The sequence below is a fragment of the Pleurodeles waltl genome, chromosome 2_2, assembly GCF_031143425.1.
Source record: "Pleurodeles waltl isolate 20211129_DDA chromosome 2_2, aPleWal1.hap1.20221129, whole genome shotgun sequence".
NCBI classification, from domain to species: domain Eukaryota; kingdom Metazoa; phylum Chordata; class Amphibia; order Caudata; family Salamandridae; genus Pleurodeles; species Pleurodeles waltl.
The window spans coordinates 896,841,718-896,865,734 of record NC_090439.1 but is presented as its reverse complement, the minus strand read 5'-3'; the positions used below and the strand labels follow the sequence as shown (position 1 = coordinate 896,865,734).

The 24,017-nt window shown below is 44.0% G+C and overlaps 1 protein-coding gene across 1 annotated transcript in view; it reads right to left on the bottom strand.

The window, feature by feature from the left end:
- Window positions 1-24,017, bottom strand: part of RIMS2 (regulating synaptic membrane exocytosis 2) — a 1,513,920-nt gene that overhangs the window by 512,519 nt on the left and 977,384 nt on the right. The window contains exon 15 of the mRNA XM_069220600.1: window positions 20,715-20,886. Coding sequence (XP_069076701.1) covers window positions 20,715-20,886 — 172 coding nt within the window. The remainder of the gene's footprint in view (window positions 1-20,714; window positions 20,887-24,017) is intronic.

The window sequence follows — 24,017 nt, the reverse complement described above, 5'->3', positions numbered from 1 at the left end:
GCAGATGCAGGATTTTTTTCCAGGCACTTCAATTAACTCGCCTGACAGCCCCACAGTTAATAGAACTAGAGAAACCTATGGAAATGGATGAGATTCAACAAGCTTTGCGGCAATTAGCCCACAATAAAGCTCCGGGAGGTGATGGTCTGCCAGCCGAGTACAACCAGACTTTCTCTACACAGACACTTGCACCATATTTAGAAATGCTGACGGAAGCGTCTGGGGTGGGTCGGCTCCCGGAGTCGCAACGTGAGGCGGTGATAGTGGTCCTCCATAAAAGAGGCTGTGATCCCCTTGACGTCTGCTCATCTCGCCCCTTATTGTTGTTGAACTCAGATTGTAAATTACTGGGAAAGGTGCTGGCAAACCGAATTCTTCCGCTAATGCCAGTCCTGGTCCATCTGGATAAATCCGGTTTTATACCCGGCCGCAACACCTTCATTAACATCAGATGCCTGCTGGGGTTTATGGCGGTGACCCCGGAGCTTGACTATGCACGAATCGCGGTCTCTCTGGATATAGAAAAGGCATTTGATACTCAAGGCTGGCCTTTTTTAATGGAAGCGTTGAGGCGCATGGGTTTCGGTAATACTTTTATGCGTTGGATAACTGTATTATACTCAGACCCAAAAAGCAAGAGTCAAGACAGGCAGGGTTATCTCAGAGGGGTTCGGTATGGGCAGGGGCACGAGACATGGTTGTCCTTTATCGCTGATTTGGTTTGCATTGGCAATTGAGCCATTAGCCGCATGGCTAAGAAGCATGGCTCCACACTGGGGCATTTTGGACGGGGACGAGCACCGGATCGTCTCCTTATATGCGGATGATGCATTAATATATTTACGTAATTACTCCAAATCCCTCCCGGATCTGCTGAGTTTATTGGACTCATTTGGTGATCTCTCTGGTAAGCGAGTGAATTGGTCGAAGTCCTGCCTGTTTCCGATGCGGTTAGTATCGGAGCCACAGCAGGCCACGACCTCGGCTTATACCTTACCGTGGTGTTACACTACTTTTAAATACCTAGGGGTACATATATATCATGGCGCCTAGGATCTCAGGAAGGGAACCTAGGTAGAACGATTAGGTGAATCAGAGGCTCTTTACCCCTCTGGTGTTCACTTCCGCTGTCTCCGCTTGGGAGAGTGGCGATCGCAAAAATGATTTTTCTCCCACGAGTATTATACTGTTTTTCCGCCCTGCCACAGGCACTCCCCAAGGCCTTCTTTGAGCCTCTGACCAGCCTGCTGACCGAACTGGTGTGGGGCAGTGAGCGTCGGCGGTGGCCCTGACCAGGATTTATTTACCATTGGAGCGGGGGGAATGGGCGCTCCGCAGTACGAATTGTATTATGCAGCGGCGCAGATACATTGGATCATGCGCTGGCTATGAGACCCCCTTCAGTTCCGAGGGTCTGATGGTGGGTGCCTTCCTAGGCCATTCAAATGTGTTACGATGGCTTCTTGGTCTGGACGGTCCACCGCGCCTGCGTAATACCCTGATGAATGTGGCTGGGTGGCTCTGGTGGCGGTATGTAATGGGGGTGGGGGAACAGTCCCCACCATATTCGCCCGAGATCCCCCTGCTTGCCATCCTGGGCATAGGGAGGATAGCTGGACAACAAGGACTAGCTGCCTGGTCCATGAAAGGTATACAGACTATAGGAGATATCTTTGAGGAAGGACGCTTCCTAACATATGAAGCACTAGCAAACGCGCACGACCTTGTTCAGGACGGGTTCTTTGCGTACGGGGCGCTGCATCAGCTGGTGCTTGACACATGGGGAAATGACAACAGCGAACCGCAAACGGCACCATTATTACACGAATTGCTAATGGGAGTGGGCATGCAATCTGACATATCCTGGATATATAAAACACTACTTGCTTGCCCTGAGGAGGCGCAGACACAGGCGAAGGCTAGATGGGATGCGATTTTGCCCACGCCATTGACTCAGCGCGCATGGATTACAGCACTCACTTCAACACGAGAGGTATCACGTAACTCCCACTTTCGGTACACACAATTTAACTATCTACACCAGACTTACTTAACCCCAAATAGGCTTAAGCGCATCTTCCCACAATCTACCCCGGAGTGCCCTAGATGTGGGGACCCAGAAGCAAAATTTTTCCATATGACATGGGGCTGCCCCCCGGTGCTGTGCGCGTGGCATATCACATCACATCACGGACGGCTGACTGGTCGGGACTCTCTTTATCCCCTACACCCGAATCCTACCTGCTGGGGGTCCGCCTGCGAAACGGGGGGGAAGCAGGCACACCGTTGTGTAGACCTTGCGTTTGTTTATTTAAACGTCTCTTAGTGACACAGTGGACATCACTGAGTGCTCCAGGCACACATCACTGGTAAAACGAATTGTGACACTGGGCCAGAGCAGAGGCGCAGGTTCTGCGCTCCCTCCGTGACAGGGGGGTGGTGGGCAAAGGGGCGGACACATGGGATTCTTTTATTGATCAACTGGAGAACAAAGACAATACCCGCGCACCCTGAACTGTGGCTTCCATGTTCATAGATAAAGCACATGCACATATGGAGGTGGACATGGGACCACAGGCCTCGGGTTGGAATGTCTAGTTTGTTGCTTTGATGCTGTACGAGTCTGCCCCTGCACTCTGTGCGATGAGAACAGTGACACTAGCGAGACCGCGCGCCCCCGGCGAACTCGCCCTCAAAATTGACCCCATTCATGCAGGCACAGCGACTGATGGGACGCTTCGTGTGGTCGGAGATTCCCTCTGGGTTGTTCCCCGGGCGCTCTTCCTCTGCCTCCTGCCTTCCCTATGTGGCCATTCCCCCTCTCTCTTTCCCCACCTTCCTTTCTCCTTCACGATCACCCGGCCTGCTTCTAGGCTGCTAGAGAGCATCTCTGTTTTTCTATATTGGTTGTGCTTCACTTTACCTTCCTTTATCTTTAAGTCATTGTTACTAAGGGCCATATGTACGAAAGCTTTTTCCCATAGACACAGAATGGGTAAAATCCTTTCGTACATCTGGCCCTAAATGCTCTGTTTATGTGCAGTGATATTTGGCATGATTTTCTATTGTCAGGAATGTTGGCATTGTAATTAGCCGCATATCCGGATTGCTGTGTGGAAATCTGATAAACTTAATAAACAGATTTTTTTTTAAATAAAGTCTATAAAAACCTTGATTTTAGCAAACTTCCTTCTACATTTAGGTTGTAACAGCTTATATTACACGGTTGTAAAGGAATACTGCACTGGTGAAAAATCTTCTTATTGCTCATGATATTAACTCTGTTAATTGCTTAAAAGGTGTCAAAGTTGAAATCTAACAAGTTGTTAATTCTCCTGCTTACAAAAATATAGCAATCCTGGTATATTTTGCTGTCCTCTAATGTATTAACTGCACTTTAGTGCACCCTTTAATAATTCTATGGTTGACCTTTGGGTTGATAATGTAATTCATCACATTGAAGATTCTTAATGAGCATTAGTATTTTTATCTATTGTAACTCTAAAAAACAGATTGTGTATTTTAAATACAAAGGTTGTTTTAATTGTCATGGCATATTTTGGCTGAGCACAATAAAGTTTTGTACTTTGTTATTTGTACATGTGCAAGCATATTAAATCATTTGTAAATGTACCTTTGGTAATAGGTCCCAGGAGTCTAGTGGTGCCAACAGATGATGTCTCAGCCATTTAACAGAGTGAAATATGTAGATTCTGTGATATCTCCCAAATGTAGCACAATTGTGATCCGGATTTCAGCATGGGATTTACATAATACATCCAAACAAGAAAGTGGCATACTTATCTGATTTACAGATGCTTTTTAACCACTACTTTTAACTTGCCTTCATGTTCAGCACTTGGCATACTGAAAAGGTGAATCGTACTACTAATGTTGTAAGTGTTTTGCTAATCTGTGGAAAATGTACTCATACAATTAAGTACTGCTTAGCTTTACAAATATGTACATCCTGTTCTCTACTGCCTCAACAAATTAAAGTTTCCTGGAAAGGTACGCTGATGGTAATATATAATTTTTAAGTCCACAAAGAAACAAGTTGTCATAAGTTTTCATTGATGCATATTTTCATTTATGGACATGTTCCAGACTTAAAAAAATAAATAAAAAAATTAAATCAGTGTCTCTAACTATAAACCAAGTTGAGATCTGCGATCCAGTGGCAGATACTTATGAAATCCAAGATCAAGCGTGCAAGTGTGGTAGGGTGACCAGAACAAAAACCGGGACAGGTCAGACATAAAAGAAGGACTGAATAATTTACTCTCACTTTTATATCTGGCTTGTCCCGTTTATTGAGTAGCTTTGTGAATGTGTGCCTACACACACATTTACAAGACTACATATATAAAATTAGCAGTGGCTTGACCTGCACCCCCAACCCGCCCCCACCCACTTCTATCTGCTCCCCAATCGTCTCCCTGCTGGGAGCAGACAGGGGACTGTGTTGCATGACAGTAACAGATACATTACTTTAATAATTTCATACTTTGTAGGCGTCTCTTAAAGGAGAGCATACCTTTAACGTATGCTTCCCTTGATGATCTGACCTTAGTCCCAAAAACCGGGACATTTATTTAATGATCTGACATGTGTCCCAAAAACCGGAACATTTACTTAAAATTAAGAGAACCGTCGGGACACCGGGACAGTCCCGTAAATACCGCGACTGTCCGGGGAAATCCGGGACTTCTGGTCACCCTAAAGTGTGGTGACTGGGCAATGCTGATTCAGGCTAGTGCATCGTGGAATATACACACTGCCAGATACACTACGAAATGCAGGTCAATTCCTACCAATCAGAGCTCTGCAAACATGGGTGTTCTAACAAAAGGCTCTGCTTATGGTTTCATTAATCTAGTTTCTACGGTGCTTGATTGTCTCTGTGTCTTCACTGCTCCATGAGGTTTTTGATGATGATAATGTTTCACGTAACTTATTTAGTCTATGATTCTTAATTAAACTTTTCATTGCAGATTTTGAGTATTTCCTGGCAAAACCTCTTAAAATAACACCCGCCCCTCTGAAAGATCCAGACGGTTACAACTAAAAAAACACAACTATAGACTAATATCAGATAGTAGGCCTGAGGTTAAAGTCCATAATTTGTTATATTAGCCTTTTTGTTTCACTTATGGACAACAACAACAAACGTATTAGACAAAGTGGTGTCCATGAAAATTGAACTTATGCGGGCAAAAATGTATTCATATACATACAAATTGTTACCAACTTTTATGAGTCAGGAATGGTGTAATAGGTAAAAAAATATGTATTCTTCTACATTTGTATGTAACACCAACAAGAAAAGCAGTGGGTGTTACCAAAGGAGTGGTGAGTGGCTACTTAGGATTTAAAAGTACTTGTCTAATGATTGGTACCATCTTTGTGATGAATATTCTGGAGATCAACTTGTAGTATTTTAAATAATAAAACATTTTAGTTAAAAATGTACATGCCTAACATTTTAAATACATTGCGTCCTGCCCTCTGGGCTGTTCAGGTCCTACCTTGTGGTGACGTGTCTTAAAAAGCAAGGTTTGGGCCTGGCAAAAGGTTAATTTTGACAGTTCGAAATGGCAATTTACAACTGCACACACAGGCTGCAATGACAGGCCTGGGACCTCTATAAAGGGCTACTTGAGAGGGTGGCATAATCAGTGATGCAGGGCCACTAGTAGCATTTAATTTACAGGCCCTGGGCACAGGTAATGCCACTTTACTAGGGACTTACAAGTAAATTAAATATGCCAATTGGGGATAAACCAATTCAATCATATTTTAAGGGCAGATCACAAGCACTTTAGCACTGGTTAGCAGTGGTAGGGTGTGCAGAATTTAAAAGCCAGTAAAAACGACATCAGCAAAACAGAAAGAATGGTAGCAAAAGGTTAGGAGGAAAACTATGCCAAGGATGACATGTTTATCAGTTTTGTTCAGGAGAGGAACAGCCTTACCCACACCCAAGAACCTTATGCCCTTGTCTGGGGGGAATACACATCACAACACAGGAGAGACATTAACAGTCATGTGACCCTGGGCACTAGCAGAAAGGCAGGAAAATGGCAACTGTCTAAAATAACTATGTAGCAGGGGGAAGGTTTGAATTAATGTCAGCCACTGGCAATCACTCGGGCCACATACAAGTCCATTGTGCTTTTTCCCCATCATGCTATCTCAGGTTGGACCCAGCCATATGCAAATCAGTCTTGACCCTGCTCCAATACGAACAGTCCAGCCCAAACTGCCAGCCAGGTCCTCCCTGAACACATGCAACCAGAGTGGCTTTGATCTGACTGAGGCTTTTCAATTGGACGTTGCTAGATTTCACTGACATAGTGAGCACAGGACCTATATCTGAGCATACACATAGCATTTAGGGAATCAACTGCAACAACAAGGTGATAGATGGAATTCTTGAGTTCAGGCTGGACTGTTACCATCGGAGCAGGTTCAACACTGATTTGCATATGGCTGGGTCCAAACTGAGGTGGCATGGTGTACAAAATAATGACGGATTGGGATGCGGTCCCTAGCAATCACTTTTTTGTCCATAATTTTTTTGTACACTTTAGTGTATAAGTAAACAAAAAGTGATGGATGGAATGCCTGAATTAATTAGGTAGCTGCACATTCTTTCTAACAGGGTCTTTCCAATACTTTGTAAGCACATTCAGCTTTACTGAAGCCGGAGTGCACCAAGTTTCTGATGGTGACTTAAGGTGAATACCAAGGACATGTATAGGAGCAGTAGTGCCTAAAGATGAAACAGTAATATTTTCCTGGACATTGTTCTGGAAGGCTCAAGATGAACATTCTATGAAAGTGTCAAGAGTACAAGCAGTGAATTTGAATGAACAAGTTATTTACCTTCAGTAACGTTTCATCTGGTAGAGACTCTACCTAATCACATATTCCTAACCTTTTGAATTATCTACAGGTATCCGACTGGATCTGGAAATTATTTCTCAAGCAGTACCTCTGCGTGTCAGTAGGTGGTGCCTTTTGGCTCTGCATGGCGTAGTCCATGCCGGACGTGAGGTGTGTGGTGCCTATATAGGCTCTGCCTCACCACGCTGACATCAGTTTCATTTTGTGATTTTCCACGCGCAGAGCCTTGAAGACAATTGACCACTGGTGTGGAAAACTAGGGGCCTGAAACGGAAAACCCTGCCCCTAAAAAGCTGTTCGCAGAGTGAGGAGGGTCAGTAAGGAATCTGTGGCTAGATAGTCTCTAACAGATAAGGCATTACTGAAGGTAAGAAACTTGCACATCTGACTGTCTTCTAGCTGCAAATTCCTTACCTTTTGAGTAGACACCTAAACAATACCTCCCCGGAGGAACATCTGTGGATCACTTTCATATGAGGAAGTCCTGCAGGATTGAATGGGCAAATTGCCCGTCTCAATGGATCTGACTGTCCAGGCAGCAGTGTTTTGTGAACATGTGTAAGGAAGCCCACGTTGTTGCCTGGCAGATATCCAGCACCAGAACTCTGCATGCTAAAGCAGTGAACGCAGCATTATCTCTGATGAAGTGAGAACACAGACCCTCAGGGGGTTGCTTTCTGACCAATGTGTACTTTATTTAGAGCACAATCAATCTGGAGATGGTCAGTTTCTGCAAGGCTTGTCCTTTCTTTGCTCTAACATACACCACATATAGTTGGCCATCCACCCAGAACTCTTCTTTCTTGTCAAGGTAGAACAACAACGCTCTTTTTGGGTCTGGACTGTTTAGTTGCTCCTCTTCCTTGGAGGGATGTGGCAGAGCATATAAAGGATATAAGGTGAGTGATCACTCTCAGTAGAAATTAAGCTCACATACGAAGAACCAGTTTGTCTGAGTAGATGTTCGAGTACGGAGGCTTGGATGACAAAGCCCAAAGCTCACTGACCCTTCAGGCAGATGATATGGCCACAAGAAAGGAAGTCTTGACAGCAAGGAGTCTGAGAGACAATTGTGCAATGGCTCAAAAGGAGCGCACTTAAGGAAAGCAAGGGCAAGTTTGAGGTCCCACTGAGACATAATGAAAGGGGAGGTGGGAATAGGTGCTGTAAACCTTCCAAGAATCTATGTACAATAGAGGATTTGAAAAGGGTTGGCTGATCAGGCATCACAGAAAAGCTAAAATAGCAGCAAGATAGCCCTTGAGAATTCCCAGAGCAGAGCCCTGCTGGGTAAGAGAAAGAATGAAGAGAAGAACCAGAGAGAGTGGGGGCAGTAAGGGTATCTATCTGTCCGACCGTACAGTATGCCACAAATTTTCACCAGCTGCAGGCATTTACCATCTTTGTGGAGGGACGCCTGACTGCCAAGGTAACAAGGCAGATATTGGAAGGAAGGTCGAAAGCGGTCAACAGGCGCCACTCTATCTCCATGCAGGAAGGTGAAGAGTTGACAGTTTGATGGAGAACGCTCCCCTGCTGCTGCAACAGAAGATCCTTCTGAAGGGGTAGCCTGGTTGAGGACTGATGGGAAAGCTCAACAAATTGGGATATAAAACTCTCCATGACCATCTGGAGCCACAAAGATGACTTTGGCCCAGTCATTCCTGATTTTCATAAAATCTCTGGGCAGGAATGGTATGGGTGGAAAGGCGTACTGGAGGCCTGAGCTCCACTATAGATGAAAAGCATCTGCGAGTGAGAGCTGCCCTAGAAACTCCAGTGCATAAAAGTGCTGACATTGTGCATTCTCTGTCATGGCAAACAGATCTAACAAAGCCTCTCGCCACAGCTGAAAGACTATATGAGTTTCGAGGCTGTAGCTGATGGTGGGAGGTGGACTGGTTTGACCTCTCGCTACCTGACTCACAGGGTCTGTGGTTACCGTATACTCAGCCAAATAAAGGCTGGGAAGGTTGCGCGCCACGGTGGCTGGGAGAGTATAGGCGCAGCTGGAAGCCCCCTCTGTGGCCACAAAAGAAGCAAAAGGTGGATTGATGGTGAAGAAGGGCCATGGAAAGGCAGAATGACCTGGCTGTAGTTCTACTGTCAAAGCTCTCCAGCACTGAATCCGCTCTGTCTTCAAACAGATGAGGAGACATTAAAGGGTATGTCCATGAGTGATGCCTGGACATCCCCAGAACAGCCAGTCTGCTCAGTGAGTCGGTGGCATCCAGTCCACAGCAAAACATGAACTTAGCTGCATCTCTCCAGTCGGCTACAACCTGGGAGGGTACAGCCCAGGGCTCCTCTTGAACTGCTGGCAGCACCTGTGCAACTGTATCCCACAGACCATGGGAATAGCGTCCCAAAAGGCATGCGGTGTTCAAGGGCTGCAATGCCAGGCTGGTGGAAGAAAATATCTTCTTCCCCAAGGAATCCCTAAGGAATCCAGTTTCTTGGATTCCCTGTCCGGTGGTGTGGTAGAGAATATGCTAGGATTTACATGGGTGGTAGAGGCTTGATCCACCACGTTTGTGTCGTAGGGCTGGTATTCTTCCAGGTCCAGGGAACCCTCCCAATCCTCCTTGAGTACTAGCCAATATGAATAGGGCGCAGGCTCTAGCCTGGAAGTTATGGCTCCAGTGAGCACCAGAGTCGGCGCTGGACAATGCCCATCCAGCTCCGTGTTGGGGATCACAATGGGGTTGGCCCTGCTGGTGGATGCCGGTGACGCTGGGAGTGTCGACATCAGGAGAGGCACCAATGAAAGTCTAGGTGGCATGACCTGCATAGGTCTGGATTCAGCATTGAATCTGAAGGGCCTGACTCTCGAATGGGATCTTGCCACACCAGAAAGAAAACTTCGAAAAGACTTTGAGAAAAAGTTTGGAAAAGTTTAGTCATATAGTAACTAAGCAGTAGCTCTTTTTCAGATTGGCACTGACTGGCGTGGAAAGAAAAGTACTGATTTCAGCACGCTGGAGCACTGCACACGTCACTTCCAGCGTGGATGCCACCAACACCATCACATGGAGACAAACAATGCCACCTACCAGCGTGCAAGAGTACTGCTCGCAAAACCTTTCCAGATCTAGTCTGATACCTGGAGATAATTCAAAAAGGTAAGGAAGCTGGGGCTAAAAGTCTCTGACGAATAACTTTCAATTAATCACCAGTGAACAAGATAAAGCAATTAACTTAGATCATGTGAAGTCACTAGATTTAAAATGAACAGGCATTAATCAGAAAGCCTAAACATATCCCTGGAACAAGAGTATTATATGTCCCTTAGAGACCAGTACCCTCTACAAAAATACGCTTGCCCTTTTGACGAACCAACTATAGGATTTGCTTGCAGCTAGCAGCTAACTGGCCGTACTTGAAGAAGCAAATAGTAGAAAATCTGGGGCACTGGCACAAATTATGTATCTGTTGGTTAAGACGAATAAATGTTCTTAAAATTAACATACTCCTTCTACTGGTGTTGTGGTCAAGTCACTGCTTTTCTTATTCCCATACAGGAGCTCATAGCCATGCATTGAAACATGTTGAACTTTATTGTCAGCAAGAAACTACTCATAGTTCATTGGAAGAGAGGTGTTCTTGTATGCCCAGACATACTAAAATACTACTAGGCAGTACATATTCAATTTCTAGCATTAGTGGACAGCCAGGGAAATTTAGAAGTGGGTTGTGATGAACACAGCAGTACTGCTTTGGTACCCAGCCTGGTTGAACTAGAAAGAAAGGTTTAGAAATGTATGTTTGACTACTCCAGTGTCAGTCAGTCAGTCAGTAAAAATAACTTTATTCGGCGTTTAGCCATAAAAGTATACATACATACATAAAAGTCATCATAAAATACAGTACTTATGGCATTCATAAAAAGCAAATCTATTAAGTCTAAGCTTACCGCCCAAGCTTACTAAAACAGTATAAGATAATAAATACTTATAAAAGCGTATATAATGATAAGACAATATAGTAATAAGACAATGCCTAGTTTCTCTTAATAAATAGTCACATTACCAGTTCATATCGGTTTCTAATGGTGATAGCGGATTTAATAAAACTAAGAATAGAAATCCAGATTTGTTTGGATGAAAGGCTTTGGATGCCAGTCAATCCTTCTTTGTAGGAAGAAGTGTGCAAGTTATGCAAAATGGGTAATAAAAAGGATTTCCTGGGAACTGAGTAAAGTTTACAGAATAAGAAAAAGTGGCAAGTACTTTCTTTCGAAAAGTTATCACAAGGGCATGGCGGTAGTGTTTTTTCCCACACACATTTTATCGGGAACGCCACTCTAAAATGGATCAGATTGAATCTAAAAAGTACGAGTAAAGAGTATAAAGAAGGGGTCGGGAACCAAACAAAATAAGGTTCTAGCAAGTCTGATGATAGAATTTGTATGTATGAATTAAAAGAGCTCAATTTCTCTGCCACTTGGTATCTAAGATTCATAACATGCTCTTTATGTCGAAGTTTAACAATTTCTTTCGCATTAGCTGGCAGGAGCTCTGGTTTAAAATACATATACTCCAAATCCAAGTTTCGGAAGCCATTGTGAACAAAATTTAGCCATGGAATTTTGTTACAGTTTGTTAGTGAAATACAATCTTTTACACAATCGTGTGTTAAAGTAGCCGCCGGATTTGACCATACTTTTATCCATAGCAAAAGTGGGGCAATATCTATCAAATCTGTAATGTAGCGGATTCCCAGTTCCTCATGGCATAAAATGTTCGCTATGTTCTTAGGTACCATAAGTAACCGATGAAGGAATTAATTCTCTGCAAGCTGTAAAATGCTTGGACTGGTATATCCCCAAGGCCACCCCCATAAATCGCCGCCGAAACACATTTAGAGTTGTAGAGCGTGAGGATCTGGTGGACCGGTCTATGCCCTAATCTGCGGGCAAAGCGAAAGATTGCCTCAACATTTCTTGCCAGTTGTTGAAACTTAAAATTCTAATGGAATTTCCAAGACAGAGTGGAACTTAGATACAGACCTAGATAGCAAAAGTCTTTTACCTTTGTCAAAGTGTTCCCCCCCATTCTAAAACATTTGGTACGAGTGTTTTTAGGACCGCAGGTCATAACGTGTGATTTTTTAAAATTGACTTTCAAATCAAGCTCTCGTGTGTGTGTTAAAAAAAGATCCAGGAGAGTCTGTAGACCATTGGCCGTGCGGGCAATTAAAACAGCATCATCGGCATATAGTAAAATTGGCAATTGTCTAAAACTCATCCTTGGGAAATCCTTACCATTTTGGACCAAACAATTATACAAGCCGTTTATGTACAGTAAAAACAGGAAAGGTGCCAGTGTGCAGCCCTGTCTAACACCTCGATTGGAAACAAGGGGATGGGACCTTTCGCCGTGTTGTCCAAACTGAATAAAAATATAGAGGTCAGAGTATAAGCGTTTGATCAAAACTAACAAATCTTGCTCAATCCCCATTGTATCCATTATGTCCCACAGTTTTGCTCTGTTCACCATATCAAATGCACTAGACAGATCTATAAATGCTAGGTGGATAGGTTCCCTTTTGGCAATAACATATTTACTAAGGATAAGATGTAAATTTAGGGCCTGGTACACTGTGCCTAATCCAGGCCTAAACCCATATTGAATTGGCGATAAAATGTTTGTCCTTACAACCCAATCCTCAAGCCGGGTCAGAATGACACTCCCCAGTATCTTTGCTGTGGAGTCTATTAAAGAGATGGGTCTATAGCAGAAGGGGTCAAGCCTATTACCCTTTTTGAAGATCGGAACAATTATTGCCATTAACCATGAGGAGGGGATAGCACTTTGAATAGCACTGTTCAGAACATTTGTGATTAATGGAACCCACAGATCAGGTAGAGATTTAAATAGGTCCACCGGTATCCCATCAGGGCCAGGAGCTTTCCTTAGTTTCATTTTAGTTATTGCTGCACTGATCTCATGTGCCTCAAGTAAAATGCCGCTCTTAACTGGAATTGGAGTAGCCGAACATGGGAGGCCACATACCTCCCCTCCGTCATTGGGATTATTTGCAGATGGAAATACAGATGAAAAATGGTCTACCCAAAACCCCTCTGGTATCAAACAGTCGCCATCCCTATTTTCCTTTCCTGAAAAATATGGGTGATTAACCACCTTCCAAAATTGAGAGGGATCCCGTAGTTCCGTCGCTGCCATAAGGTCTTCCCAAGCGCTAGTGCGTATTTCATTCTTTCTCTCTTCAAGGACTGATTTATATCGGCCCCTGGCCTGTTTAATTAGATCCCGATTACATGGAATAGTTCTGATCGCTGACTTTAGATCTCTATGGGCAGCCGTACAGGCAGAATTGAACCACCGTTTAGGTTTTGCACCTTTGGGATATTGGGCACACATCAGTGCCTGAGAAATAGAACAGCTTAAAGATTCAAAGGCAGTTATAAGGTGGAATGGAGTGGATTGCAGGGACAAGCAAGTGTTGATGTAAGCCTTATTTTGAGTAATAAGGTTCGTGTGAAAAGTGTTAGGGTTTACTCTCTCCCACCTCATGCGAGGGCCAGAATTTCTTTTAAACACCTCTTTCCCTTTATATGCAGTCCTAGGTAAGATTGCTCTAGTTTTAAAGGATAATTTTATACTCAAAGGGTTATGGTCACTGGCACAGTGAGATTTAATTTTAAAATCCACTATTGAACGTGAAAGTGAGGAATTAATAAGAATAAAATCAATAATGCTGCCGTTAGTACTTCCTGTATAGGTGTGTGGGTGTTTCTCTTATCTGACTGTTTGCCATATCCCTTGCAAAGGCAAGATCACATTTATAAATAAGGGTATTCAAGGCATTTCCTAAATTAGAGTGAATAAAATGAGTGAGTGACTCTCTGCCTTCTGTAGCGGCACCACATAAGTGAGGTAATTCCTACTTGCATAACTGAGCATTAAAATCTGCAACCCAGATCGTATCAAATTCCCTGTCCTGGAGTTTCCCGGCTGAGTCTAGTTGGCCTGTAAGCTCTTCGAGACTTCCTGGCAGAGCAACACTTGGAATGTTATTGTAGAAGTTTAAGAGTAAAATGTCTTTCCGTCCGGATATTGATAATAAAACTACCAAAAAAAAAGCAGAAGACCAAATCAATGAAACCTCAATTTTTGGGAGTAATAATGACACAAGTACCAGAAGGCCGCCACTTGCTCTGCCTGCTCTAGATGGAGTAGCTGGCTGAGATACAGAGTAGTAGCCGTCTAAATGGAAGGGTGCCGTAAGCCAAGTTTCTTGAAAACAAATGATATCAAATGTGGATATAAATTCCAGCCATTCCAAATTTTCAACTTAAGAACGCAACCCAGCAATATTCCAACTAATTAAAGATAACAATGCGTTACTTTGCTGGGGCATTTTCCCAGACTCCTCAGTTATGACCGTGTCTGTTGTACGATGTGGAAAGCTAACTAACTCGTCAGACCCTATGGGTGATTCCAAAAGTGTATGCACTCCCATCAGCTCTGGTTCCTGTAAATAATCTTTTAGGAGCCCCAAGCCCTCCAATTGTCAATCAATTGCCTCAAGGGAAGAGTGATTTTGGGTACCCCCAGGGTCAAGGGTGGGGTTCTGTAAAGATGCCTTTGTTAGAATATTTTCACAATGGGAAGCCCTCATAGGAGGAAGTGATAAAGTGGGCGGCCTGTAGAAAAAGCTTAATGGATAGACTTTGATCCCACCTTCCCCTTTTGGACTCGATGTTAGAGACGCCAACAAATGATTAACACAATGAGAATTTGCTAAATTAATCACTATGCAATTGCCTTCATATGCTTTTTTAGACAAGCCTAACCACTTCACCCTTCTAGCCATAATTATTCTATTATTTAGATCATCTTGATGTCTAAGTTTTTGGCTCATCCAATGTGCACATTTCCTTATTAGCGCATGAGTATCTTCCTTCTGAGTGCAATCAAGAGGAGGAACGTTTGCTAAGACTAAAACATATGGCAAGCTATCCGGAGGAAGCTGTAGAACCTCCTTTGTACTAGTGGAAGATCTAGGTTTAGAAGCAGTTTCAGGCCTCAGTAAGGCAATCGCACCACCAGCCAGAGTAGACAGGGAATCAGTTAATAAGTCATCATGGGAATTGCGGGTAGGTAAGCGATGGAACGGGAGTTGGTTGCAATTCATTAAACAGTTAGCCTGCTGAGAGGCATTGGGATCAGACACCAATTTCGGAGTAGAGGGAGGGGAATTTGTACTAGATTTTAGAGTGGACTGCTGAGGCAGATATTTAAAAATAGTTTCTTGTAACTGCTCAAATTTGGAATCAATAAGTAATGTTAGCTTCTCCTCTAAAGCCGAAAAAAAAGATTTGAGGATCGAGTCTAAGTTGGTCAAATGATTGTCTCTTAGAATCCTGCAGTCTGAGCCTAGTTCTCCCAATAATGGAGTTTCCTTTGGAAAAGGGTCGGCCGGGGTATCCAATGGTGTAGAAATACATTCCTTAGCCTTCGTTGGATATTTGAGTAACTTATTACACTTACGGAGTCCTCCAGCTTTCCTTTTTTTGGGGGGAGGGGGAGTGTCAGCTAAATGTTCGATGTTAGCTGTGTTAAAGGGCTGTAAAGAATGCGAAGCATTAACGTCATCTTCAGGCAGAGGCGAATTGAACTCACGGGGAGCAATTGAAGAGACTGCAGACTGTATATAAGTCGTGGGTTCTAAAGAGGTTCTTTGAGTCAAGTTATTTGCCACCCCAATTCTTTCTTCCACTTGGACAATTTCAGTTTCAATGGCCCGATAACTGAAGATAAGTAGCTAGTTATTGATGATTGGACGGGCATAGCGTCTGCTCCATCGGCCACAGGTGTGGTGGTCTTTCTTTTACCCATCGTCTTGCAAATAATAGTGGAGCAAAACGCCAATCTAAGCCGATATGAGTAAAATACAGGGAAGCAATGGCAGTGTGAAAATAGTAAATAGATAAGTGGAACTGCTCTCTTAGCGGATCTTACTTAGATGCCAGAGACTTAGGACCTCCTAAGCCGTGAAACCCAAATAAGGGGGGTTATGGAAGAACAATCACAGGAGAGAAAAATGCAGTACCTCTTAGGAGTCCAATGAGCCTGATCCTGAAATCCCAAGGGAGTTCTCAGGGGGGTGGCCCAGCCCAGCCTCTTCCGGGCACTGACGGGCGAAGGACGGGCCCGGGCTTGGCCTGCGCGCGTCCCGCGACAGCGGGAGCGCAAATCAAGTTTAAAGGGCTCCTGCCCTGTGGACCGCCTCCGCCTCCAAAACGCGCTTCCCGCTGTCGCAAATCAAGTTTAAAGGGCTCCTGCCCTGTGGACCGACTCCGCCTCCAAAACGCGCTTCCCGCGACAGCGGGACGTGAATCAAGTTTAAAGGGCTCCTGCCCTGTGGACCGCCTCCGCCTCCAAAACGCGCTTCCCGCGAGAGCGGGACGCAAATCAAGTTTAAAGGGCTCCTGCCCTGTGGACTGCCTCCGCATTCAAAACGCGCTTCCCGCGACAGCGGGAGCGCGAATCAAGTTTAAAGGGCTCCTGCCCTGTGGACCGCCTCCGCATTCAAAACGCGCTTCCCCAGTGAAAGCAACATTATATATGGTACAGGACAGAGGTTAGGGGGCACTTAAGATTGCATGTTTACCCAAAATGCCCATCCACAACAATCCCCAGTTTGCACCAGCACAAACCAGGCCATCTACAGCAAGTGGAAGGGATTGTAGAATGCTTTTAGAACTCTTTTGCCAGGAGCGCATTCAAACATTTGAAGAGTGTAAGAAAGAATTCCATGGAGGAGAGCATGCTAGATTGCAATGTATGCAACTTCAGCACTGGAACCTGTATCAAACAAACAAGCTGTGACTATGCAACTAACTACGGGTGAGTCATTTGTTAGGTGAATTCGAGGGCCAAGGGCATGGCATCTGATTTTATACGATTTTCCAGAGTAACTAGGGACAAAACCAAGGAATACCAAGAAAAGTGGCAGTAAACATTCCCAAGATAGGGAATAATTAGGTGAGAGATTTTAAAGTCCTTCAGTATCATCACTTATAGGGAGTCAGTTTAAAGTTATGTTTAAATGGTACCTGATACAGTAATACCTACACATGATTTTCCCTGCAACATTGGATGTTTGAGGTGCCCAGTGGGCATGGGCTTGTTCTCACACATATGGTGGAAATGTACCCAGATTGAGACATTATGGAAGTAGGCTTTGTATACCATTCCAGCCGAATTCAGGTATGAAACTGTATCAATGAAGATTTATAATATACTCCGAATTCCATAAGCCAATAAGCACATAAGCACAGAAACTACCACTCCCATTTTTAAAGACTTTTGTGCCGAAATGGCAAATTACTTCACAACTAGAACAAACATGTTGGATTCCTACTTAAACAACAGCCAAATCAGTTTCTGACAAAACCCTCAATGGAAAGACAAACACAGCCTTTACAGTCCATCAAAGAACTATCACAGATTGAAATTCTGGATCTCATCAGAGCAAGCAAGTCAGTCGGTTGCCCTTCTGACCTTTTTCACCTCACATCTTCAAAAACATTCTACTATCAACTTCAGCAGCCTTTCCAGTCAGAATACTCATTATAACTCCTTAACAACAAGAAGGTTCCCAGGCTAAAAATGGCATACATCCCTTTGTTAAAAACCTAACCTGGAAAATCAAGACTCCCAACAACTACAGATATAGAGCAAACTATCCATTTTGGGCCAAGATTATATAAAGAGTGGTTTTCGCCAGATGTCACAATTCATTGAAGACAATTTCATACTCCGACTTCTAAACTAGATTCCATCCAAAAAGAGGCACCGAATTGGCCCTAATCTTTACGTAGTATGACCTTAAAAACACAGTAGACCAGAATGGGGTTGCTGCCCTTCGTCTCTTGGGCCTTTCACACAGTGGATTATGAGACACTAATCCAAAGACTTAAGGATGCCAAATTAGAGGGCGCAGCCCACACTTGGATGATAGTGTACATACACAATATAACAAATATACATGCTCCTCCATTCTCTTCTAAATCATACAACATTCAAGCAGGAGTCCCTCAAGGCTCAATCATCTCACTCATGCTTTTAAACATACATATGAAATCATTACCAGATCTGATCAATGGTTTTGACTTTGCTTGCTATAACTATGCAGTTGACACAAAGATATGTCTTAAATTGGAAAGCCCAAAGGGCATCAAATATCTTCTGTAGCCTCTGGGCTACCTGGAGACACCTCAAACTGAACACCTCCAAAATCGAAATACTCCCTGGTGGTGACTGGAAAACCTATGAATATCTCTGAGCCTGGCCTGACAATCTAAGAACACTTCCAAAAATATCTTGGGAGGTAAGAAACCTCGGAAATGCAGTTGATTCCTACCTGTCAATGAAGACATAGGTGAATAAGGTTGCCACATAAAACTTTCGCACAGTGAGAACACTGAGAGCTAACGTTCTGCACCTAGGATTACCCCCACAGGATTGAAGCAGCCATCCCTCTTGTCCTATCAAAACCGGTTTACGCTAATAGTCAGTAACACGGCTCACCTTTGTCAATCATAAGAAAATTCCAGAGAATTCAGAACGCTACCGCTCCTACATATAATGCCACAAACACACATCTCTCTTGCCTTCAGAGTTCAACACTAGTTATCAGTTGCCAGAAGATCTACCTTCAAGTTGCTTTGCGTCACTCACAAAACAATACATGGCAAATGACCTCCCTCCATAAGAAAAAAAATCACCAAATAGATAAACAAATTAACGTATGTGTGAAAATCGCTACCGCCTCAAAATTCTTACATACAAGAAAAACTGGTGGAATATCTTTCTCTGTTTAAGCAGCCAAACTATGGAATTTACTCCCTATAAACATTGGACCCACAGACAACTATGCTCACAATATAACAGGGTACCACAACAGTAAGCACGAACAAACTATGCTTCTCTCTGTATGGAAATTAGGTTTGTTACTATACATGTGTCATTGTATACTGGATTATGCTTCCTATTATAAGCAGATACATTTATATAAAGGGGAATATGTATATTACACCACAAAATCCCTGTGTATTTCAGACCAAGTCATAATTGCTGCTGCTATGTATGTATAAGTGCATATGTAGAGGGATTTGCACCTACTACTAAAACTTTAAGAACACATCAGACCATGCAAATATTGCTGCTTTTATGTACATATGGGTATTTATAATAACGGATTTACTCCAGATATTAAAACTTTGCCAAGTGTCATGTGTACATATACATTAATGGTGATTTCAATTGTATTATTTAAAAAAAATACTTTTTTCAACCTTTGTCCCACCCCTTTCTCTCTCTGACGCAACTCAAACTTTTATGACTACTATGAACTTTCAGCTTTTTTATGGACTACGTTTCTTCCTTGGGACCTTCTTTTGGTTTTAAAGACTTTGCAAGGTCCTCCTTTTTGTCTCTATCTGGTGTCTCCCTTGAATTTCTGTCTCTGAAGGTGGTCCTTTTGGTTGCCATGGTTATTGCCGATCAAACTTTGTTGATCATTATAGGTTGAATTTGGCTCAAGAATCAGAATTGAGTTTTTGTACAACAGTTTTATCTTCCAAACCTGTATGAAGCTATTTGGCAATTTTCTTTCACAAGAGATTCATTTTCTTTGTTGAGGATATTAATTAAATATTTGATGCACACATTCTGTCTCATTTTTGGTATATGCTTGGTACTCTTACATGTAGTAAGAAATGGGATGAGGAATGGATGCAGAAGTAATGTTTGTATTACTTACCTGTAATCGTCATCACTCCAATTCCTAATTCCTCGTCCCATTACTTACGTTATCTCCCTACCTCTTTATCCTTTGAACAGTGGCAGTGAAAACTTGTATAGCAGGATGTGCTTTGCCCTTGTCTCCCTTCAATAGCCAAGTGGGGCAGAGCTGTTATTTGTTTTCCACTCAGAGTGTGCTTGGTAGGTGTGGTAGTGGTGAGGCCTTGTCTCAAGAAGTGCATGTAGTAAGTAATAGGAATTAGGAATCAGAGTAATGAAAATGACCAGTAAGCAATTCAAACATTAATAATTTACTAATACTTCTAATCTTGGGTTCCAGAGTAGTGTGCTACTCACTGCAAAGTGTTTCAATGCCTCATCAGGGGTAGTAGGTGCTATATAAATACAATTATAATATTAGTGGGGTTCTGGGTTTTCCAATTGCAGAAATTATGGGAATTATAATATTGGGAATAAAGCACCTACAAATAAAACGGTTTAAGCCGAGCAAACTGAGTAGGGCTGCTTCAATTGTTAGGAGGGACTAAAATGCTGATAGCACTAAACTGAAATCAAAATCTGCTTTGTGTATAGCCTGCTGGTTCCACAAACTGTGGCAATTTACAGAAATGGAAAAACTGACAATTTGTCGTCATGGTTTTGAAATTCAGGACAGACGGAAACCTACTTCTGGACTACCGCAAACAACATCATGCTTATATCTTATCCGGTTGCGAACGCTGCAACTATAAGTTTAAATAAAAAGGGTCCCTCCAAGCATTAACATGAGGGCAAAATGTCAGATATCTTCACTGTATAATAAATAGAGCGTGGAAGATCATTTTAAAGACACACCCATCCAAGAAGGAGAATGCATACGGTGGTACCTATGACTGAGCCTTTGTTCTTGTAGATTGCAATATTTAATGATATAGAATAGCAGACAAGTACTTATAGCTTAATAATATGTATGTTACACTCTCTGCTCAATACTTAACAAAATGTTAAAAAGCAGATGCAGAACTGTACCTCGCCTAAAAATTCACTTTCTTCTTCCCGAATCCGAGCCTGATCCCAAAGAGTAATTTCCAACATTCGTTCTCGAAATTCTCTCCGATGAACCGGAGAATAAATGAATGTTTGGTTCCATTTGGGTTCCAGTGTTTTTTTTACTGTTTTTGTTCTTCTTTTGTTTTTATCACTGCAAAATATTAATACATGAAAAGTACATGAACAAAAAAGTAAGCTTTAATCAATTTCATTATCACCAGTTTAATAGACATTGCATAATTAATGATAGTAATGGATAGGGTAGGAAATCATCATGGCCTAACTTACAACTAAGCAAGTTGCATCGTTTACCAAGCTGAAAATAACTGCTGAAAAAAAGGTTTCCAGTCATAAGCTGAGCAGCATCATGATCGATGGAGCAACCACCTTGCCAGAGTGCTGTACTAAATACTGTGGATGCCGCAATCAAACCCTCACTCTACTCGTGAGAAGCAAAGGAAAAATGTAATTCATTGCAGAAGAACAAGCTACTTACAATCGGTAATGCCTTATCTGGTAGAGACTCTAGCTAGCCGAAGATTCCTTACCTGTTGAATTATCTCCAGGGGTCGAACTGGGTCTGGAAACTTTACTCGAGCAGTACCCCTGCACCCCATTAGGTGGTGTTGTTCAGCTCTGCATGACGTCACCTGCATCATCCACGCTGCAAGTGACGTGCTCAGTGCCTATATAGGCACCACCCACAGCGTGCTGACATCAATTTATTTTCTCAACTTTCCACACCAGGAGCACAGAGCCATGAATAACACTGAGCACTTGTGTGGAACACTAGGGCCCTGACAGGGGAAAACTCTGACCCCAGAAATTTGTTCACAGAAAGGCAAGGATGGGTGGGTCGGTAAGAAATCTTCAGCTAGTCTTTATCAGATAAGGTATTTACCGAGGCGTGTCCAACATGGTGACCGGGTCGAACGCATAAGCCACAGCTCCGATCCCGGCCCTAAACAAATATCCTCACATAGGCGCCTGCACATACTAGAGAGGCAGGCGCCAATGATCCCTGGAGGTGGAACACCGGAGCTGCGCGAGGCGTCCTGCCGGGAGCCGCTGGGAGCGGAGAGAAGCCCTGACCGCTCGTGGAGCTGACGAGCCACGCAGTAAGTGACGCGGCCTGCATAGAGTCGGCGCCGGGCCGAGAGGCTCCTGCGCCGCGTAAACGGAGCCGGCTTGAGCCATCGGCGCGCACCCCGGGCCGAGATTGTTATCGGCGGTTCGGGTGTGAAGCTACACCGCTGCTTCGGCTTCGTGGCCCTGTCCCGTGTAGATCGCGCCCGCTGGGGGAGAGACCGGAGCCCCGACGCGGCGCGCGGATGCCCTGCCGGCTCCCCACTCCCTGCCGCAATACGCGGAACCTGAGGCGGCCGCCGTGGGGGCCACTGAGATTCGAGGAGTACTTCCGTGGCTCGACTGGGGGTTTCAGTATATAACGATGCGCTGAGACGTATCGTGCCCTTCTCGTCCGCATGCAGCCAGTGAGGATATAAAGCAGCATTCAAACAATGGCAAATAGAAGCACATTCAACGCGCTTAACCGGCGACATAAAGCGAGTCGCAGCGCATATAAAAGACATGAACTTCTCCCTTAGTGTACACAAAAGCATGCAGTAAAGCAAATTCTTGCTGATATCAGCCCTCCCAAAGTAATTAAAAAATAAACGCCCGCAAAATTGAAGCTTGCAGATCACCAACACTAGCTAACCACCACACTACACAAAGGTGGAGTGTGGTGGAAGAGAGGAAGAAAGAAGGAAGGGAAAAGAGAAAGTAACATAAACACCCCGTGTAATATACAATTACACAATCAATAGGCTGCCCCAACATACATTTCTACTCAGTACTGTCTGCTCCAAAGGCTTAAACACATGTACAGCACCCAAGGAAACCGAGTAACGAATTTATAAAGTCTGAGTGCCTACTATAATAATTAAACCAATCGTTTACGGCACCCGAGGACCAGAACACTCTAAAGCTCTCTTGCACCATGCTAAACAAGGCGCCCACATAAAAACGGCAAATTATTGCAGCACCAATCAATCAACACAGCATAAAACCCAGCTACCAGCAACAATATCATACAACAGCCAACCAATGGGCAAACCAAAGACTCTACGTGGGCCCCCAGGAGACATGGACTCAGGCACTTCGCCCCCGCCTGTGGGGGCTTCCGACACATTCCAGGCACTACAAAAAATGGACGCAACTCTACAAACACATACAATACAATTTGAAAAAGTACTGCAAGCCATACTAGACACTAAAACCACTTTGGAAGCAAAAATAGGCTCAGTAATTGAAGATGTTAACCTGCTACGCACAGATCAACAAGCGCTGGCTGAAAAGGTTGCAGGACTGGAAAAAGACACGTCACACCTTACACCATCTATACTTGAACTCAAGTCACGCATGGGAGCCGTAACAGTGGAGGTGGAAGCACTAAAACGCAGAGCCGAAGACGCAGAAGGCAGGTCTCGCCGCAACAACATCCGATTTGTGGGTTTTCCCGAGCGGGCCGAAGGCCCCAGCGCAGAATTGTTCATCGAACAATGGCTAACTGAAACGGTCCTAAAGAGCAATGTCCCAAAGTTTTTCTCCATAGAACGCGCCCACAGGGTCCCCGGTAGGCCCTTGCCACCAGGTGCTCAACCTCGGCCCCTAATAGCAAGACTCCTTAACTATTGGGACAGAGACCTCATATTACAGCTATTCCGAAAGTCAGGCCCAATACGCTTCGAAAGTGCCGTAATATCGGCCTATCCAGACTTCACTGTGGAGGTACAGAAGAAGCGCAACTCATTCTATCGAGTCAAAGAACGACTAAGAGACCATAACATCAAATATTCCCTGTTGTTCCCTGCTAAACTCCGAATACAAGATAACACCCGTACTCTCTTTTTTACTACTCCGGAGGACGCATGGACGTGGCTTCACGCAAAAGGCCTTGCTGACCCGACATCCGCGAGTAACCCCACAGACAAAAGTCCTCCACCAATGGATAAACGGAGACCCCGCAGAAAACAAGACACCAAACCTACCCCTGAGCAGTCTCGTGAAGAACGTTCATTACTATTACAGACCACATCGCGTTTTGTTTCGGCATCACCAACATCCATGTCTGCGCAATCGGAAGCAGACCCTGAACCAGAAGTAAACTCTGACTCTGCGGACTCGGCCCGTGGCCCCAACCTCACTCCACGGACAGCGGACGATATCTGTTAGCTTCCTCCTCCCACCCCCCTTGTTCCTCGAATGCCGCTCTGACAC